The following is an 18,860-nucleotide window of genomic DNA, read 5'->3' on the forward strand; positions in this document are numbered from 1 at the left end:
GGTCCCTCTGGATGGCATCCCTTCCCTCCAACCTGTCGACTGCTCCACACAGTTTGGTGTCATTGGCAAACTTGCTGAGGATGCACTCAATCCCACTGTCCACATCACCAACAAAGACATTAAGCAGCGCCAGTCCCAGTAGTGACTGATGAGGAACACCACTCACCACTGCTCACCACTTGGACATCAAGCCATTGACTGCAGCTCTTTGACTGTGACCATCCAGCCAATTCCTTACCCACCGAGTGGCCCATCTGTCAAATCCATGTCTCTCCAATTTAGAGACAAGGATGTCATGTGGAACAGTGTCAAATGCTCTGCAGAAGTCCAGGTGGACGATTGACAGTTGCCCTTCCCTTATCCACCTATGCTGTAACTCCATTGTAGAAAGCCACCAAATTTGTCAGGCATGATTTGCCTTTAGTGAAGCTATGTTGGCTGTCACTGATCACCTCCTTATTTTCCATGTGCCTTATCAGAGTTTCCAGGAGAACCTGCTCTATGATCTTGCCGGGCACAGAGGTGAGACTGACCAGCCTATAGTTCCCCGGGTCTTCCTTTTTTCCCCCCTTTTAAAAGTGGGGGTTCTGTTTCTCCTTTTCCAGTCAGATGGAACTTCACCAGGCTGCCACGACTTCTCAAATATGATGGAGAGTGGCTTAGCAACTTCATCTGCCATTTCCCTCAGAACCCACGGATGTCTCTCATCAGGTCCCATGGACTTGTGCACCTTTAGATTCCTTAGATGGTCTTGAACTTGATCTTCTCCTACAGTGGGTGGTTCTTCATTCTCCTAGTCCCCGCCTTTGCCTTCTGAGACTTGGGTGGTGTGGTTACAGCACTTGCTGGTGGAGACTGAGGAAAAAAGTACTGAGTACCTCAGCCTTGTCCATATCTTGGGTTCTCCTGTTTCTTTCTGGAGAGGGACCACATTTTCCCTAGCCTTCCTTTTACCACTGAAGTGCCTGTAGAAGCTTTTCCTGTTGCCCTTGATGTCCCTGGCCAGATTTAATTTTATCAAGGCTTTAGCCTTCCTAACCTGATCCCTAGCTGCTCTGACAATTTCTCTGTATTCCTCCCAGGCTACCTGTTTTTGTTTCCACCCTCTGTAGGCTTCCTTTTTCTGTTTGAGATTGTCCAGGAGCTCTTCATTCATCCATGCAGGCCTCCTGGCTTTTTTGCTTGACTTCCTTTTCCTTGGGATACATCACTCCTGAGCTTGGAGGAGATGATCCTTGAATATTAGTCAGCTTTCTTGGGCCCCTCTTCCCTCCAGGGCTTTATTCCATGGTACTCTACAAAGCAGATCCCCGAAGAGGCCAAAGTCTGCTCTCCTGAAGTCTGGGGTAGTGAGCTTGCTGTATGGCAATGCAATCATACAGCTGTATGCTGTATGGTTGCTGTAACCCTTCGTTGACTTGCCAGATTTGACTGGTCCTTTCAAAACTCCTCCCTTTAACCAGGAGGACCGATGAAAAAAACACCTGCACTCCAGAGTCCTTTACTACCTCTCCCAGAGCTCTGTAGTCCTTCTTGATACTCCTCAGAGTGCTCCTGGTGGTATCACTGGTGCTCATGTGAAACAACAGCAGCAGATAATAGTCAGTGGACTGTATGAGGCTTGGTAGTGTTTTGGTGACATCCCTAATACGAACCCCCAGCAAGCAGCACACCTCTCTAGACACTGAGTCAGGTCGTCAAATGGTTGCCTCTGAACCTTTCAGAAGAGAGTCGCCTACTATTATGACCCGTCACTTTTTCTTCGTTGCGCTGGTTGTTATACGGGGAGCAAATCAGGTGGCCTTACTCAGCTCCTGCATCTTTCGTGATGTTACTGGTCTTTCCTCTCCAGTCTGCAGAGCAGTGAAGCAGGTCGACAAGGGCACCTCAGGCTTCAGAGAAAGTCTCTTCCTCCTGCTGGTCCTTGCCATTGCAAGCTTCCAATCTTCTGCATTACCAGCTCCCATCCCCTTGGGTGTGCGCCAATGGGGGAGTTTTTGGTTGTTTAGTTGTGGGCTGTGGGTCCACTGCAGACTGCAGTGGTTTTGGTTGTTTGGCCACGGGCTAGGAACACAGATCTACTTCAAAATGCCAAATGCAGTGGCAGAAGAGCTGTCAATTCCTGCAGACACTTAAGAATGTTCTCCAGTTGTCCTCAGCTGCTGCTGAAAGCGCTCAGCATTGACATGGTCCACCTCATGCTTCAGTACCATATCCCTGTTACTGATGACACATGTATCTATCTATACATGATACTTGAGGGTGCACCTTCTGACTTGGCTTGACCACCATCACTGGTACACAAAACCACACTGTACCACATATAAATTTTTCGCACACATAAATAACTTGCATTGCATACTGAAATCTTAATGAAGATACATATTGTGACTCCTAACCAAAAGTAAAATCAGATGATAAAAATACTACAGCCTCAAACATTGTTAAATTACCACATCAAACACTGTAATCATAAACTGCTGAATTTTAGACTAGTTATGTCCATAGTGCTTGATCTGATGTACACATTTTTATTTAAATATATGGCAGTAGTCACATGCCAGGCCTTCACATGTTTGAACAATTCAAAAACCATAAAAAGATGGAAGCTTGCCTTAAGAATTTACTGTCTAATAGAAACTTGCCAAAAGCAAAACCAGACACACAAACTAACTGTTCCCAAAGAATGTGCAAGAATGATCCCTAATTCTCTGTTAATGGATACTTTGGATTATTTTTTCCAGACAGAAAGTAGATTAAAGAGAAAAGCCTGTTATTGCCACTACATTCAGTACACTTCATGTTCATAATTTTATTTAGAAAGACTTTTAAGATGTTTTTTCTACAGGCTTTCTTGAGAGCAGACTGCTAAAAATGAGTAAATTGAATTTTTTCCCACTGCAAATCCAGTAACTGGACACCATCAGGTGATCAGTGCAGAATAGTTATTGTATTCCATAATTTTTTTCAGTTCAATAACTTTTTGTATCATAAAAACAACAATCAAAATTTTAATTGCCTCCTACGTTTGCAGTCTTACCATGGGGACAGGTTGTGAATAGGGATTGAAAAGGCATTTGAGAAAATGTAGCTCTTCCACACTAAGATCAATTCCTTCACGACCCATTTTGCAGGTGCTCTACACAACATTGGTTTAATTGCCAAACTTGCATTTAAATTTAGAAGCAGCCTTCAGTCAATTCCTTGCTTCCACTCACCCTCCAGAAGAGGTGTGAAAGGAAAATATAATCTTGAAGTTTCAGGTTGTTCCCAAGACATACATAAACCGTGCACATCAAACACAGAAGTGTATCACCTAAAAAAGCACAGAGGCAGACTCTATTCTGGACAACAAAGTAAAAATATGCATTTTGTGTTCTGCTGTTTTTTAAGACACACACTGACAGCTAAGTTAAATTTACATACTCTTTGCTTTGCTCCATGCCAAACACTTCAACAGGCTATAAAGAGAGTTGGAAGGCAAAAGTTTGAAAAGTTTGGATGACAGCAAAAAAGTTACTATAAATTCTCTACTACATACTAGGAAACCTAAAGGGAGAGTCACATCTGTTTGGACTAGGAGTCCACTGTGTACCAATGGCATCACAAAGGAGTCAGAGTAAGATCCCAGGACAGATGCACTGCAAGCAAAAAGGAACTGATTTGGCGTAAGTTTACTTCTCCGTTTTCTGGCAAATGTTGTTAAGCATTACTTGCATTTGCATTTCATTTCTGTTTTCATGACTGTAAAAATCTTTTAGCACAATGACAACACATCCTGTAAACAGATGATGGTCTTAAGATACTTTAGAAAAGGAGAAAATATCAGTAATTTTGTCAATACCTGGTCCAGAGGAACATGTTTCACTAAACCGCTGACGACAGTCCTTGGGCTTGCTTCACCAACATCCACTTTTTCAACATATAGAGTGTCTGCATCTGGATGCTTTTCAGCAGTAATGATGCAGCCAACACGAAGATCCAGACGAGAAACATCTATAGGTTTTGCATCACTACTTCCAGCAGGTGGCTGCTGTTTCTTCTCCTTCTTTTCACCTATTAAAGAAAGTCTCGTTCATGAAATAAACCTTAAAAAAAGCCTAAGTAGCATGTCTGACTATTGCAAGGGAAAAGCTAGCTACAGTCTCAGAAATAAGTGTAAATCCCATGTAAAACACAAATGAAGAGTAAAGAGTTAGCACCTCTATTACTAGCTTCCAGTGAAGAATCATCATACACATTCCAATTTAGATTGCTGCTATAAATAATTACCATCTCGGAACAGAGGCGTTTTCTTGTTTGTAAAGTGAAGTCATCCTGAATTTTTAGTGTAGCTAACATGTATGCAAGTGACATATATATGCTGCCAAAGGCCATATCGATAAGCCTGATAGTACCATTTTAATAATTAGCAAATACCAGTAAGTCTTGCCATGGTATTTCACCAGCAAAGGCAGACTAGGCAATCACAAGTCATCAGGTTACTAGAGCCTAACAACAGCTCCTGACTGCGGACAATGCTAAGTCACTGCAACTGCACTGTTACAGTTGCAAAGTAACCATTCGAGATGACCTTAGCTAACTTCTTCACTTCTCAAACATACTAGTGTGTGAAAATGCTCATGGCTTACGAGGTTCCACTGACACGCAGTCTTTATCCTATGGCAATGCAAGGGTTTATCATCACCCATACATACTGTATGGTATAAAATAGCAGTGAAACAACACTCCCCACACTCAGCTTCTTATTTAGATGTTCCCTTCGAAAAGAACAAATTAGATCCAGTTTGTATGTAAGACCGTCCTGTTTAAAAGACATTCAAGATTTGTTTAACAACTATAATCTCTGGGAGATCAAGAAACGTCTAAGAAGTGCTTACTTAAAATAAGCATAGTCTGTTATTCTTTCATCCAAGATAGCTTACACATTAACGTAAGCTAAACTCCTCTAGAGAGCAAAAAAGGAAAAGTGGACACAGCAGGCAATTCAATTAATTTATCATTGCTCTAGTACAGGGTTGAAGTTAAATTTCATTTAGTAATAAAAATGCAGTATTTTTTTAACATACGCAATAGCGCTTCAAAAATACTTCAGTTCATATGTGATGAACAAAATGTTCGTATTTATGACTGTTTTATTAATCTAATTGTAATTAAATTACAATTAGATTAATAAAACCAGTCATATATACAATAATTGAGAAACTGAAAAAACATCAAAATAGTTTATATTTAATACACAAGATCATTTGAAAGAGCTGCCATCTTTATTCTTGGTATCATTCCTCACTGTTCTCCACTTCATGATGTCTCCCTACAATAGTCTGGAGCCAAAAAAATCAGCTTCTAGCACCCTCTTTGTTTTACTTTTCAGAAATGAAGTCTGTCACCAAATAAAGAAAAGCGAACACTGGAAAGCATGTCTGTACACAGCATATATATACAGATGCACAGAAAATATCCATTTCAATGCCACAGGCTAAGGAGAGAACTGCACTCCTCTGGCCAGCGTCAGAGTCAGGTCAGAATCAATATCCACAGAAGCCTCACAGATGAGGTGTGCAAGAAGTGGAATTAAGAATATGGGAACAACCAGAGAGGAAACGGATGAGATCAGTGACAGAATGCCAAAGGATTTCAGATATTCCATAATTTCACCAGTTTCAAGACTAAAACCCAAGTTTGACATATTGGTTACTTTGATTGTTAAATACTCTGCCTACAATAGATGTTGAACTCCACAGAAATAGGCCTGGTAGGGCTTCTATTTAACGTTCATGCTATATTTCACCTTTTTCCATATACAGTCACTGGAAGGAAATAGTCAAACAGATTGCTTTTGAAATTCAAGCTACTTATAGAAGATGAGGGGAAATACAAGAAACTTATTTTTCCTTACCAACTGAATACTTTCTCTGTAGCCACTGAAGATTTGAAGAAAACAGTTAATTGCCTGATATGACATGTGGCCTGTGCTTTTATATTTACAGCTCTGTGGAATATTATTGATGTGTCAAAGGCTGCAGTACACCAAAAACCAGGAAGTAGCTTATAAGCCTGTGTACAGCTCACCAGAAAAATCAAAGAGATACAGTGCCCTATCAGCATAATATGCAAACTCTGAAAAGCTGTACAAATCAATTCATAGCAAGTTATTATTAATTTGCTACGAGAATGATTATAAAACAAATTATTAATTTGCTACGAGAATGATTATAAAACACAAGTTTAAGTTACAAGACAGACACCTGTACTTTTGTGCAAGTTTAACAGACACATCTTTTCTTCTATTAAAGAGAGTTTGTTAAACAGAAGTCAATACAGACAGCTAAACAAGAAAAACAGGAGGAAAGGTGTTAGGAAACCTACATATTCTTCTCCTACACTTCCTCCCCATTGTCAAAACCAGACTATGCTATCTGCCTACGTCCTTTACCCAGTACTTCCTCCTAGCCACACAATTTCACCAGTGTTCACATGGAGTTATCTATCAATTCTGATGGAACTTCACTGTCTGTAACAATTTTCCGGGGGATGGGGGGGAAGCAGTTTATTTAGAGAATGCAGAAAACCGCAATTTAGCACTTTTCCTTCAGTATTACCATAGACGGTTTAGGTTAGATGGGATCTTAAAGATCATCTAGTTCCAACCCCCCTGCCATGGGCAGGGACACCTCCCACCAGACCAGGTTGCTCAAAGCCCCATCCAGCCTGGCCTTGAACACCTCCAGGGATGGGGCAGCCACAGCTTCTCTGGGCAACCTGTTCCAGTGCCTCACCACCCTCACAGTAAAGAATTTTTTCCTAATATCTATCCTAAATCTACCCTCTTCCAGTTTGAAGCCATTCCCCCTTGTCTGATCACTACATGCCCTTGTAAAATGTCCCTGTCCAGCTTTCTTCTACAGCCCCTTCAGATACTGGAAAGCTGCTGTAAGGTCTCCCTGGAGCCTTCTCTTCTCCAGGCTGAACAACCCCAACTCTCTCAGCCTGTCTTCATAGGAGATGTGTTCCACTGTGGCACTCCTCTGGACCCGCTCCAACAGGACCATGTCTTTCATATGCTGAGGGCTCCAGAGCTAGACGCCGTACTCCGGGTGGGATCTCAGAGTAGAGCAGAGGGGCAGAATCCCCTCCCTCAACCTGCTGGCCACACTCCTTTTGACGCAGCCCAGGATGCAGCCCAAGAATGCCAACTGTAAGTGCACATTGCCAGCTCATGTTGAGTTTCTCCTAACATTATGTTATGCTGCTATTGATTGCAAGGTATTTTGCAGACCTGGTCTTTGCCGTTTGCTTGCACTGTTTCCAGGGCAGAAAAGAAAAAAAAAAAGATTCTAACTAAGCTTCAGAATGGAATGTCTTCCAGCCTGCCATAAACTTCTCTAAACTCTGTGTCTTCCTCTTCCTCTCCCCCTGCCTCTCCCTTCCCCCCCTCCCCCCTCCTTTGTGTGTATGTGTTTTGGTTTTGCTTTTTTCGGTTGTGGGATTTTGGGGGACTTGGGGGGAGAGAGGGGTGCTTGGTTTCTTTGTTGTTTGGGCTTTTTTTAAATAAGGGAGTTCAATCACATTAAAAGAAATTTGGCACGTATCCCATTTAAGTAGGAGTCTGTAGCTTACTTGATGGCCTTCGTTAGTTCTAAGCACTTCCAAGATTTTAAGACCTAGCACATGACTCTTCCTACTGTGGCTGTAAGAACTGGGTTTTTTTTCTGTGCCCAAAATGATGTAAAAGCACTTGCATAAATTAAATGTCTTAACTGTCTATCACAGCTAAGAAAACTGAAGTACCTTTTTTTTCTACTTTTTCCTTTTTTTTCTTTTCTTCATCTTCATCTTTAATTTGATCTTTGGAACCAGGAGATAATGCATCTGCTGTAGTTTGTGGAACACCATCTGAAAACGAAGCTGCGGAAACAGTTGTACCAGGAGGAACTGCGATCTGTTTCACTAAAATCAAAACCACAAAAGTCAGAAGGGGTACCAGAACTTTGAACACTATGACTCTTTAAATTTCCAACATAAATGAAAAAGTAGAGAAAACTGAAATTTTTGCTTAAAATACTTAAACCACAACTGCTGAATAGTGAAGCACAACATTGCAAAACGCATACCAGAACTCAATCTATATATAATTATTCTGATCAGTTCAGAACAATGTCTTTGACTACACATTTTTTAAACGGGAAAAAGTGCTAAATGCAATAGAAAATACAAGCAAACACCACCTCTTTTTGCAGTTTATTTCAGTATCTAGTTATCTTTGCTACTAACTCCTGATCTCTCATATGCATTTGTCTAGTTTCAGCTTCTAGCTACTAGTTCTTGTCATACTGGAGACTATTTCAGAATTTTGGATGCATAAAATAATTTTTATATTGTAGTCAGATCATTCCTCAAGTCTTTTTCTGATAAGAAACTGAGCCTGAATAATCACATTCTGAGAAGTTACCTGCAACCTTAAAACAATTTTTTGATTCCTCACTTCCCTTCCTTAAATTCTTCACATTATCTTCATACTTCTTTTTAAAATGTTGATACAGAATTCTGGACATCATCTCAGTTTCAGTCTTACCAGATGACAGCATAAGGATCACCTCCCTTCTACATTCCGCTCTTCTCAAGACTCTTATTAAGGCTTTTTACCAAATCGTTGTACTGGGTAAGCATCATCAGTGGCTAGACAATACCACCTAGGCTCCCTTTCCCAAGAAAGATAAGACCAGACAATCTTTCGAGGTCCCTTTAAAGCTGTGCTGTTCTATGATTAGTAACTGTTTGACAAATCCTCCTAGTGTCACTATCTTACAGTTCCCCATTCCACATACATGCTTCTTTTTACACTTGAGACATTTATTAACCTTCCTGAAGAACTTCACTGTGTTCGTTGATACCAGCTCTCTTCAACACTAAAGTGATTTGCACAAATTATGTTCTTACAAACAATTTTTTAAAATAACTTGAATCTGAGATTTGTTGTACCAACAAATTGCTTGCTGTTTTGCTTGCTAGTTGTGGACTTTTTCTCGTTTTTTCGAAAAAATATCTCAAGCAGTATTTTTGATGTTCTGTGTCCACCTAGTTTCTGTGCTCACCTACTTAATACTGTCAAAACTAACATACACCAATTCACTTCAAAAGAAAAGATCTGCATTTAGTCCTAATACATTTTAGACAAACTAGCTAAATAAAGGACGATGCATGTGAAGCAAAATACTAATTTACTAGTCCTTTCCCATCTTGGAGAAAGTCATACACCTTGAGATTTCCCTCTCAAGCATAACAGAGATTCTGCGAAATATCCTATCCTTGTCAAGAACTGCTGCAGAGTAACAGATAATGAAGAAATATAAACTAATGGTTTGCTTTAGTACATGAAAGGGCTTTATTCATAACCAAAGGAGAAAAAGAACCCTCTGCATTTATAAAACACTAGTCTTTTTGAAGATTGAATGCGTTGGCTTACCAGTGAAACATTCAGTATGGTTGAATGCTAGCATCCAGCTACACTGGATACTATCTCACCCAATTTACAATACTGACAGTGTGGGTAAAAATAGTAACAGCTGTTGATGGCAGAAGAGGCTTTCTTTGGAAATAATTTTAAAGAAGACACGCTGGATCTGAAACACTTTAGTTTTGGTTTTTTCTCCTTCCTTTTTTAATATGAATTATATAATGATTGTGCGACCTGAAGAAAGCTACGCAGAAGAGAGCAAAGAAGGAAAAACAGCGCAATGAAAGGCTGGTCTTACTAAAGCATGGAATCAAAAATTCAAAACACATTGTTTCTAATTTTACATTACCACAGATTTTCTAATAAGTCACTGCCCATCTGACTTTGAACTATTGCTTGATTTTCCATAGGGTTTTTCAGTCGTGCTAGGTTAAATACTCAGAGTTTCAAGAAGCGTTAGACATTCAGCAGTTTCTAAGGTATTATAATGAGTCACTGTCATTGCTCAAATTCAGGGCTTATTATGAAAGACACTGTACAAAAACGTACAAAGAACCAGTTGCACATCTGATTAAGATCTGGCATTTGTACCTGTTAGGCTTGCAGCTTACTAAAGTGTTGGAACTAGGCAACTTGACATAGGTATGGAAGGAACCTAGGAAAATCTAGAATTTGTAAGAAATGTCATAGAGTCACATAGAGAAAGTTAAAAATCAAGAAGAATTAAAGATAGTTTTGATCATATTTTGTGCTAGCTAGATCTATGTTGTATGAGGATAGGATTTTTTTCCCCACCTCCATTTCGAATTTCTGCCTGAATCAGCTCCTGTTTCAGCCCTTCAATTTCTTTCTTCAATTTAGCATTTTCCACACGGAGCTTCTTCTCTTCTCGAAGAGATGCCTGCAAGACTAGAGTTGACACTATATTAAAACCAACAAGTTTCAATAATTAACATTCATCAGAGGATGTGAAACATGGTGAGCCAAACACCAAAAAAGTGCAAACTTTAAAGGAGTATATAACCAGTAACGTTTTGGAGTTCTTTTTTGTTGAAATAGCTATTTTTTACAATACTTAGGTACTCAAATTGCCTCTCAATATACTTGCTTCTCAGTCCCCTAAAGAGACACACAAGAAAAAATTCCAAGAAACCTATTGGAAAAAGCTTGAATATGTTTGTAATATGGACGACCTTAATTCACTGATACCGACATGTACAAAATATTAAAGTTGAAGGTATGATACTCTTGAGAGAACCTCATAGAGGTGAAAAGGCAGTAAGACATTCAGGCAAACGCACAGTGTCATTCTTCCCAACTTTCTCCCCCCAAACGGAATCATATACTATCAAATTTCCTTATTGTGTTTGTGTCCATAATCCTTCCTCATTCATGCCTTTTCTATTCCAGAATAAGCAGCTTCAAAAAAACCCACAAACCACAAGACATTGAAATGGTGCTACTATTACAAGCCTTATCTTGGAGAATTTGAAACACACTTAAAAGGCTGACAGCACCAATGAAGTTGTCCATGTTCTCATTTTTTCTTATGAGCATTTAATGTTAACCATCTGGTTAACAAGCTTATCATACGACAGATAATGCCTTACTAGCTTTCTCCTTGAGCAGAGCAACTTGTTGCTTGAGGTATTCAATAACTTGATCGGCCTCTGCACCCTTCTGCTCCAGTCTGTTCAGCACTGCATTGTTGGCTGCCATCTTTACCAAGAAACGGGCTAAAAACCTAGACAAACAACAGACAGTCTAAAATTAATGACTTAATGTAATAACGCTACCATCTCTTACCACATGAAGCAGCAATTCTAGAATCAGTTGCTGAATAAGAAAATTTGATAGATGAATAAGCTGGGCTCCCACCTCCTAACGCAAAGCCCAAACAAAAAGCAACAGTAAATGGAATCTGATGTTTGACAGCTGCTTTCATGTATTCTGGAAGAAAAGCTACTTTTCTTCCCAGCTGCAGAAAACATGTTCTTCCTTCACAAAACAGAAAAAAATACACCTTTTCAGAAAGAAAGGTCTGAATAAATTGGACAAAAAAGGGAATAAAAGGGAAAAGTTTGGACAGGAGAACACTGTATCCTGGTTTTAGCTTAAATTTTTTTTAACTGTATGCAGAATTTTATTGAGACTAAGAAACAGAAACATCCTACAAAAATTTCCAAACTTTTCTAATAAATTTATTCAGAATATATTGAATACTTCCATACATTGTGGTTGTGCATACATTACGAATTTACTGTTATTTTCCTTTTAAGCAGGATTCATCAGTATTTTTACTCATCTTGGATTAATACAATTTTTATTGTAGGTTTACACCTTCAGAGTTATTTTAGCACTGCTTTCAATTGTTTTATTTCATTCCCACTCAAATGGAGGGCCAGGCACCCAGGTAACAAATTAAAGATGCAAGAAACACAAAAGACCAGTGGAGGCAAGAGCACAAAGAATTGCTGTCTAACCTTCTTTCAGGATGTTCAACTCCTTTCATTGGGTTTTTCTAATGTTCTAGGAACTAGCTATGCCTTGTGTACAGCCCTTATTTCTTGAAAGATACCAAATTTGGTCTACTTCCTTCTCTGCAACACTTGTGTCTAACCATAAAAGCTCAAATAGTAGCAACAGAATGATGAGATACAGTTACAGTCACTGGTATCTGCCGCAGACAGTGCTTTTACCCTCTTACTCAGTATCTAGGTTAAGAAAGAATCTGTTCTAACAGCCGACTCATCTGTAAATCAAGAAAGAAAACTGATTATAGGTGGGAATAAAAGAAGCCTTACAGATCTTCACAAGCAACAGCGATGTAATTCCTGTGAATTTGCCCATCAACTGCAAAGGGAAAAGCTGGTAAAAAAAAAATAGCAATCCTGATCCATGCACTGGCTCCTCAACTTTATCAGAGCCCAAAAATGTCTTTTCTCATATCAAATTGGCAGAGAACTTCCCATTTTATTGCAAGATTATTCTGACACTATGACCTAAATCTGTTTTTAACGTACAAATATTCTCTGTTGGGATTTGCAACAAAAGCCACACTTAAGACAAAACAGGTTTAGAAATAACTGAAAGGTGAACAGATACAACCATGCTCATGCCAGTGTCAACATATCACCTTTGCTGCACTCTCAGTATCAATTTACATTTGATAGCCCATCTTCTATTACAAAGAACTTAACTCTCCACAGCTATGTATGTTGGAAGGGAAAAAAAACAACAACAAAAAACCACAACCAAACACACAACCAAATAAAAGGTAAAAGACAACGGATCAGGAGTTGTGTAATTAAAAGTTTTCAAAGTGAAATTCACAAAGCCAGAGAGATACAGTAGTCAGATGACACATGGAGTATACTTGTCTTGCCAAACTGATGAATGGGCCAATGCCTTGCATTCTTTGCAATCTAATACAGTCACAGTCTGTTTTACACACACTGCTTCATTTAAGGATACAAGAACATCACCGCCATCACACCTTCCACTCATCCACAACAGATTTTTCTTTTAAAAGAAATAAAATCTCATTGAGAAAAGAGCAGTAAAGTCATCTCTCTAGGACAAGTAAAGTAATCTTAATAGTCAAATTAATCTCTGCTAAAAAGAAAATAATTTTGTTTTCATGTGCAGTCTGAAAATAGAGGTGCTTAAAAATGAAAATAGTGATTTCAATAAGTTACTGATTTAGATGTCAAAGGGAAATAGACATGAAACTATTATGGTACAACATAGCACAACACAAAGCCTGGGGTATTACTGTCTGCATACCAGTAAGATTTCTTGCAAGCTACATATTCTCTCAGGGGAACACAATACTAACAGTGGAAACTTTGCCAACAACAACAGAAATGCTACTAAAACTTCAAAGTGAATAGAATTGGTACATTTCATAGGTTTTAGCCAAGTTGGCTAATGAACTGAAGATCTGGAAATAAAGTTACATGATTACAATGGGTAGACATTTTCCCACTTGTCAAATAAATTTCTGTAAACCTAGTATTATAACAATAACACAAAGGAATAGGTATTTCCGATACTAATATAAAGAGCCAACAGGCTGAAACGAACTGCTACACAGGCACCGGAACCCATACAGCAGTGATAAAACTGTATCTAAAAAGGACACATTAAAAAAGTTAAGATCCACCCTTTATTATAAACCACAAAACACTTAAAAACATTAGCATTGCAACAATCAAAGGTTACGGTCAATTATTTTTGGAATTTTTTAACCTTTCCCCTATTTCCTTTGCCCTCTATTACCCTGACACCACCTCACTCTGCACCAAAACCACTTCAAAGAACCAACCCCTCTTGGTGATACACAAACTAAAAATATGAAAGAAAACCAGGAATAATATAGTTTAAAAAACAGAATCATATCTTATTACAGATAGATTCTGACCCGTTTTGCAGGAAATGTTCCAGAGACCAATTGAAAGTAATGTCACTTCATACAATTGTGCCTAACAAGCTGCTTTCCCTTCAAACAAAAAGACAGTTCTGAAAAACAAGTAAGGAGTAGCTATACTCAGACCTCCTGAAAAGGGCAACCTTCTGAAGTCACCTGGTTGCTCAGCTAAGGGAAACTGCTTAATTTCAGACCTCTCAGGAGGTCTCAAAGGAGTACTTTGTTACCTGTAAGACATTCAGAACTGCTCCAAACCCCACTTGCTCCACTACCACTACAATGGCACCCAATCTTCAATTGGCACCTAATCTTCTCATGTCCTGCAGTCGTTCATGAAGTTACATATCAACACATATCAGTTGTTTAATTTCTCATCATTCTACTTGCTGATGAAAAGAATTGCCTATTTTTTTTATTTTTTTTTTAAAAAACAGAAAGCACTGCCTCCTGTGGTCTTCTAAGTCACTGCAGTCCTCAGAGGAGAAAACAGGCCTTATTCTACTTTGTTTCTCAAGAATGTGTAATGTGAAAGGGTCCCCAAAGTGACGATCTCCCTATAATAAATCAAGACTTCTCATATAGTACAAATTACCCCAAAATTTCAACATGTTTTACAAATACTGCTTTGTCAACATTGGCCTAGACCTTAGAATATATCCAGATCAAAAAGTGAATATACCAAGAAGATGCTAAAAACATAAACCTTGTTGTAGCTTACTCTTCAATATTAATACTCTGTTATTAAAAGCAAGAAAAAGCCACACCCACCCCCCACCCCCCTAAAATTAATGACAAGATTTAAAACTTAAACTCTAAAAATTGTTTTGGAATCTATCCATAGTCCAAACATGGAACCAATTACTTTTCACTATTGGAAAAGCAATCATTTAACCGAAAGACCAGAAACTGGAAGCCAACTGATTCCCAAAACCTAAAATAATTAGCTCTAAGCATTCCTACTTTCCAGCTGGAGGTTTAAAAAAGCCCAGTATTTAAAAGTTCTTAGCTTTTTGTTGTGATGTTTTGTTAATATCAACAAAGTCAGATTACGAGATCTAACCTGCAGACTTCTTAGTAAGACTTACTACCTACAGATCAACATGTTCTCCACATATGCATCAAGTACATCTATGACAGTGATGCAGCTTTGTTTCAGCATTTTCAATTCAGTGAAGATTTATGCTGCTCTCCTAGACGACAAGCATCTTATTTCTTGTTCTCATTCTTTCCCATGGGCCTTAACACAACACAACCAAATGCCATGCCCATTTCAGCTGGTCACCCTGGGCATATGTAGAGACAAACAGTTGCGAAATTTTGTCTCAAACGATGTAAAACAGAACAAAAATCACGACTGCCTGCTTTTCCCGTCTTCCTCTCCCACATGTACACCAAGTCTGCCACAATAAAAGGAGGACAAAAAACTTTCACAGCTCACCACACTTAGGCAGCGTTCTTCATTGCAGGCTTGCTTCACTCCAACCCACCACTGCTTTGTTTTGAGCTAGCTATGGAAGAATCAAGTATTTCTATAGCAAAGCAAATCCCGCTGATCTTTACCAAAGAGCAGACAGCCATCACAAGATGGCCCAGACAGCATAAACATATGCTGTAGAGAATGACTTGGTTAGAATAGCTGCCAACCAAGACATAAGATCAGGCAAGGAGCCTCTACAGGAGAAAATAAGTCTGCAAAAAGACTTACTTGCTTTTCGAGTGAGATGCTCTGTTCAAATTAAAAGTTTGTCATTATGAAGCAGAACCAATGGGATGAGCCTTATTCTAAAAGTTATCGACAACACAAAGGTAATTTCTCCAATGCTAAATAAAGTTTTTTAATTTAAACTATGGAAAAATATTTAATGGCAATTCTTCTTCCTCAGCTTTTGCTCTTAAGTCTCAAGCAGTTCTCATATTTAACTCCTTTTCTTCTTCTGAGAGATGTCTCAAAGACTCTTTATTGTGGCCAACTTGTATACCAAAGTATTCTACTTTCTGTAAAGAAACTATCAACAACCACTTTGTTTCTGCGAGAAGTGTGTTCAAAGACTTCTAACTGAGCATCTTTTTTGAGTATGGTCATTTCTGGCAGACAATCTTACAAAAACCCATAAATATAACAGAACATGCCAGCTGTTTGCCAGATTCTGCTTTCCTATGCTTTGCACTTCTATGAACTGTCAGGACACAGTGATTCAGATTTAAGAATCTCACATCACACCTTTTTATTCTGTAAAGTAAGGAACAGTAGTGAGCAGATCAAAACAGAAGAAAAAAAAAGAGTGGAACTATGTTATCTTTGCTAAACCAAAGTATCAGTGCAACTAGGAAATTGTTGTAACTTGTCCCATCTCCTCCTGTTTCAGAGAATAGGCATTCATGCTTTAAAAACCAATTCTCTCTTAAAGGTTTCTAATAATTTCTGATCTTAAACCTGATCCTATATTTTTACCCAAGATTTACAATAACCAACTTGATTTCACATTTTTGGTAGAAAAACATAAGGTTTAGTTTGCAAATCTATGAAACTTTAGACTATAAAAAAAAATCCCCAAACCTGAGGAGAGCTGTGACTGATTAGTTTTGAGATCAAATCTTAGTTTTGATTTGATCATCTCCTTACTTCACTCTAATTACAGCACAGTAGGTCAGCAGCAGTTTTCAATTTGTCATTAGGGAGGCAATGGTCTATAACATTTAGTAATAAATTTGCAGAGATATAATTCTATTACTAGGACATTTTGGAAATCAGCTATATTCAGTAAATTTCATGCACTTACCTACCACTTCCACAGGAAGTTGGCTATTTCACTGGTTTTATACCTGTTACGCATTGTAAAATGCAATTATGGCTTTTACACCCAAATATTCCTTCTCAGGAAATGCAATTCTAAAAGATTAAATGTTTCTAGGCTTCAAAAGATAGAGAAGAATCAGATTTACATATTGGAAACACAGGTTTTCCACAGTTTTATCTGTGGAAAAAAATATAACTCCTCAATCACAAACTAAAGTAAAACCTGAAGCTGTTCAAAACAGGTTTCAAAAACATGCCTTTTAAACCCGTATGCAAGCAGGAATGTAATGCTGAGAAAAAAAAACAGAAGTATCTTAGATATTAGATACAACTTTTGCATTGCTTGAGACTACTTAATCACAATCAAGGCCCTAGTTTCCTTGTTATAATAAAGCAAAAGGACATAGTGCACCCCATTACACTTAAATATCTTTTCACCCACATTGAAAAGACAGGCTTATATCAATTAGGGTTTAACTATCAGCTCATTTATCTTTCAGAATTAAGCATATTGTCAATTCTGTAAGGGAAGAACGCAGGTTTCCTGAATCTCACATTGTCGAAGTAAGTTTACAGAACTAAAAATATGGCTTAAGGCCCTGAGCAAATACGTGGAAATGATCAAATGTAGATGCTTATCTAGCTCCTTCTCTGCATACAGCAAAGGAGTCCTACCAAAATATTTTTGGCAGAACAATGGCAAACCCTTGAAAAGCAATATCTAGCAACGATAGCACAATTAAAAAAGAAAAAAGAAGAAAAATAAACAAAAACCCACCACACTGTATTTTTTGTCCAAATTTTGAGCAATTTTAATAAACCGCAGTGTAAAAACTAGACATTATTATCTAATAAATCATCATGGAACCTCATTTTTTACTCTCAGTACTAGATCAGTAATTCTCTACCAGGTACTAGAAATGCAGCACTAGAAAAGAACAAATGAAATTTTAATTATTAACCTTGTATTCTGCTTAAGAAAGAATCCTCTTTTTAATATGAGCAAAATGGAATTACAGCCTAGAATGTAAGGGGGTAAAGTATAGCTATACAGTTTTGCAGACTTATAATAGCAAAAAGACATAAGAATTCTATCTTCCTCATTCTCCCCAAACAAGTGATTTATAACTGGGGCTTTAAACAGTTGACCAGCCTGATTGATTTTTTTTTTTTTTGAGCACTTAAATACTATTTTAAATTATTCATAAACTATAAACTCCTGTGTAGTGAGTATTGAAAGCAATTTTCCAAGCAGCAAATTATTAGGAAAAGTTGTACATTTCTGCCATATGTTATTTCAACTCACATCTTCTGCACTGAGAGTCAGAATAATTGCTTTGCAGATTTCCAAACAACTAGCATGCCTACCACAGCCCATCCAAGAAGCAATGCCAGCCCTAGGGAATGATTTGCTAGCTCTGGAAACTACAGTCCAACCCTTCTGGCTGCCAGATAAATCAGGCTCAATGCCAGCTGCAGACAGGTCTTTTAGTAGTCCTAAGAGCCTCCCCCTCCCTATTTTAAAGGGCTGTAAATAGTAAAAACACACACACAACTAAATTTTTTCATAGTGAAAAACACTGCAGCATGAAAGAGATTTGTTTCTTTTTAAATGTCATGGAACATTGCACAAAAAAAGGCACATCCACTGGTACCAATTTTAAAGCAATAGAATTTACTCAGTACAGATTATTTTTAAACATGAAGACAAGTCTGTCTTGAAAGGGAAAGTCACAAGCAAGTCACAGCATTAATGAGACAGGCAAAAATCAAACCTATGAGAAGCAATGAATGAAGTAGTAAGACAGGCATATGTTATAACAAATAAAAGTAAAGCATTAAATAAGAGTATTATGACAGGCCTGATTTGAATTAAAATGGATCTCTTGGATCTGTATGGTAGAGATCATTAGAATCTAAACAGTCAGAAGTAAAAATTATTTCAGTATTTTGTTCAAGTTTGCATTTCAAGATTTAGTAGATGCCACAACATACTAGTTAACTGCATCATATCTTAACACACTACAGCTGCAACATTCAAAAGGTTAAGGTAAGTTACAAGTACTTGCAATTTCATTCACATCCTGGCTGTAAGCTTGTGCTAAATTTGTATTCAGGGAGAAGTTTCTACTAATGGTTGTCACAGTCCAACTCTGAATTAACTTTGTACTCTTTCC

The 18,860-nt window shown here is 38.1% G+C and overlaps 1 protein-coding gene across 1 annotated transcript in view; it reads right to left on the reverse strand.

Annotated features, from left to right (window-relative positions):
- Positions 1-18,860, reverse strand: part of AIMP1 (aminoacyl tRNA synthetase complex-interacting multifunctional protein 1) — a 33,650-nt gene that overhangs the window by 10,209 nt on the left and 4,581 nt on the right. Inside the window, exons 2-5 of the mRNA XM_009885496.1 lie at positions 11,068-11,201; positions 10,253-10,366; positions 7,792-7,950; positions 3,845-4,056 (exon numbers count right to left, since the gene is read on the reverse strand). Of these exons, the coding sequence (XP_009883798.1) occupies positions 3,845-4,056; positions 7,792-7,950; positions 10,253-10,366; positions 11,068-11,176 (594 nt within the window). The 5' untranslated portion in view covers positions 11,177-11,201. The remainder of the gene's footprint in view (positions 1-3,844; positions 4,057-7,791; positions 7,951-10,252; positions 10,367-11,067; positions 11,202-18,860) is intronic.

Source organism: Charadrius vociferus, unplaced genomic scaffold (assembly GCF_000708025.1).
Source record: "Charadrius vociferus isolate BGI_N301 unplaced genomic scaffold, ASM70802v2 scaffold55, whole genome shotgun sequence".
In the NCBI taxonomy this organism is placed as follows: Eukaryota; Metazoa; Chordata; class Aves; order Charadriiformes; family Charadriidae; genus Charadrius; species Charadrius vociferus.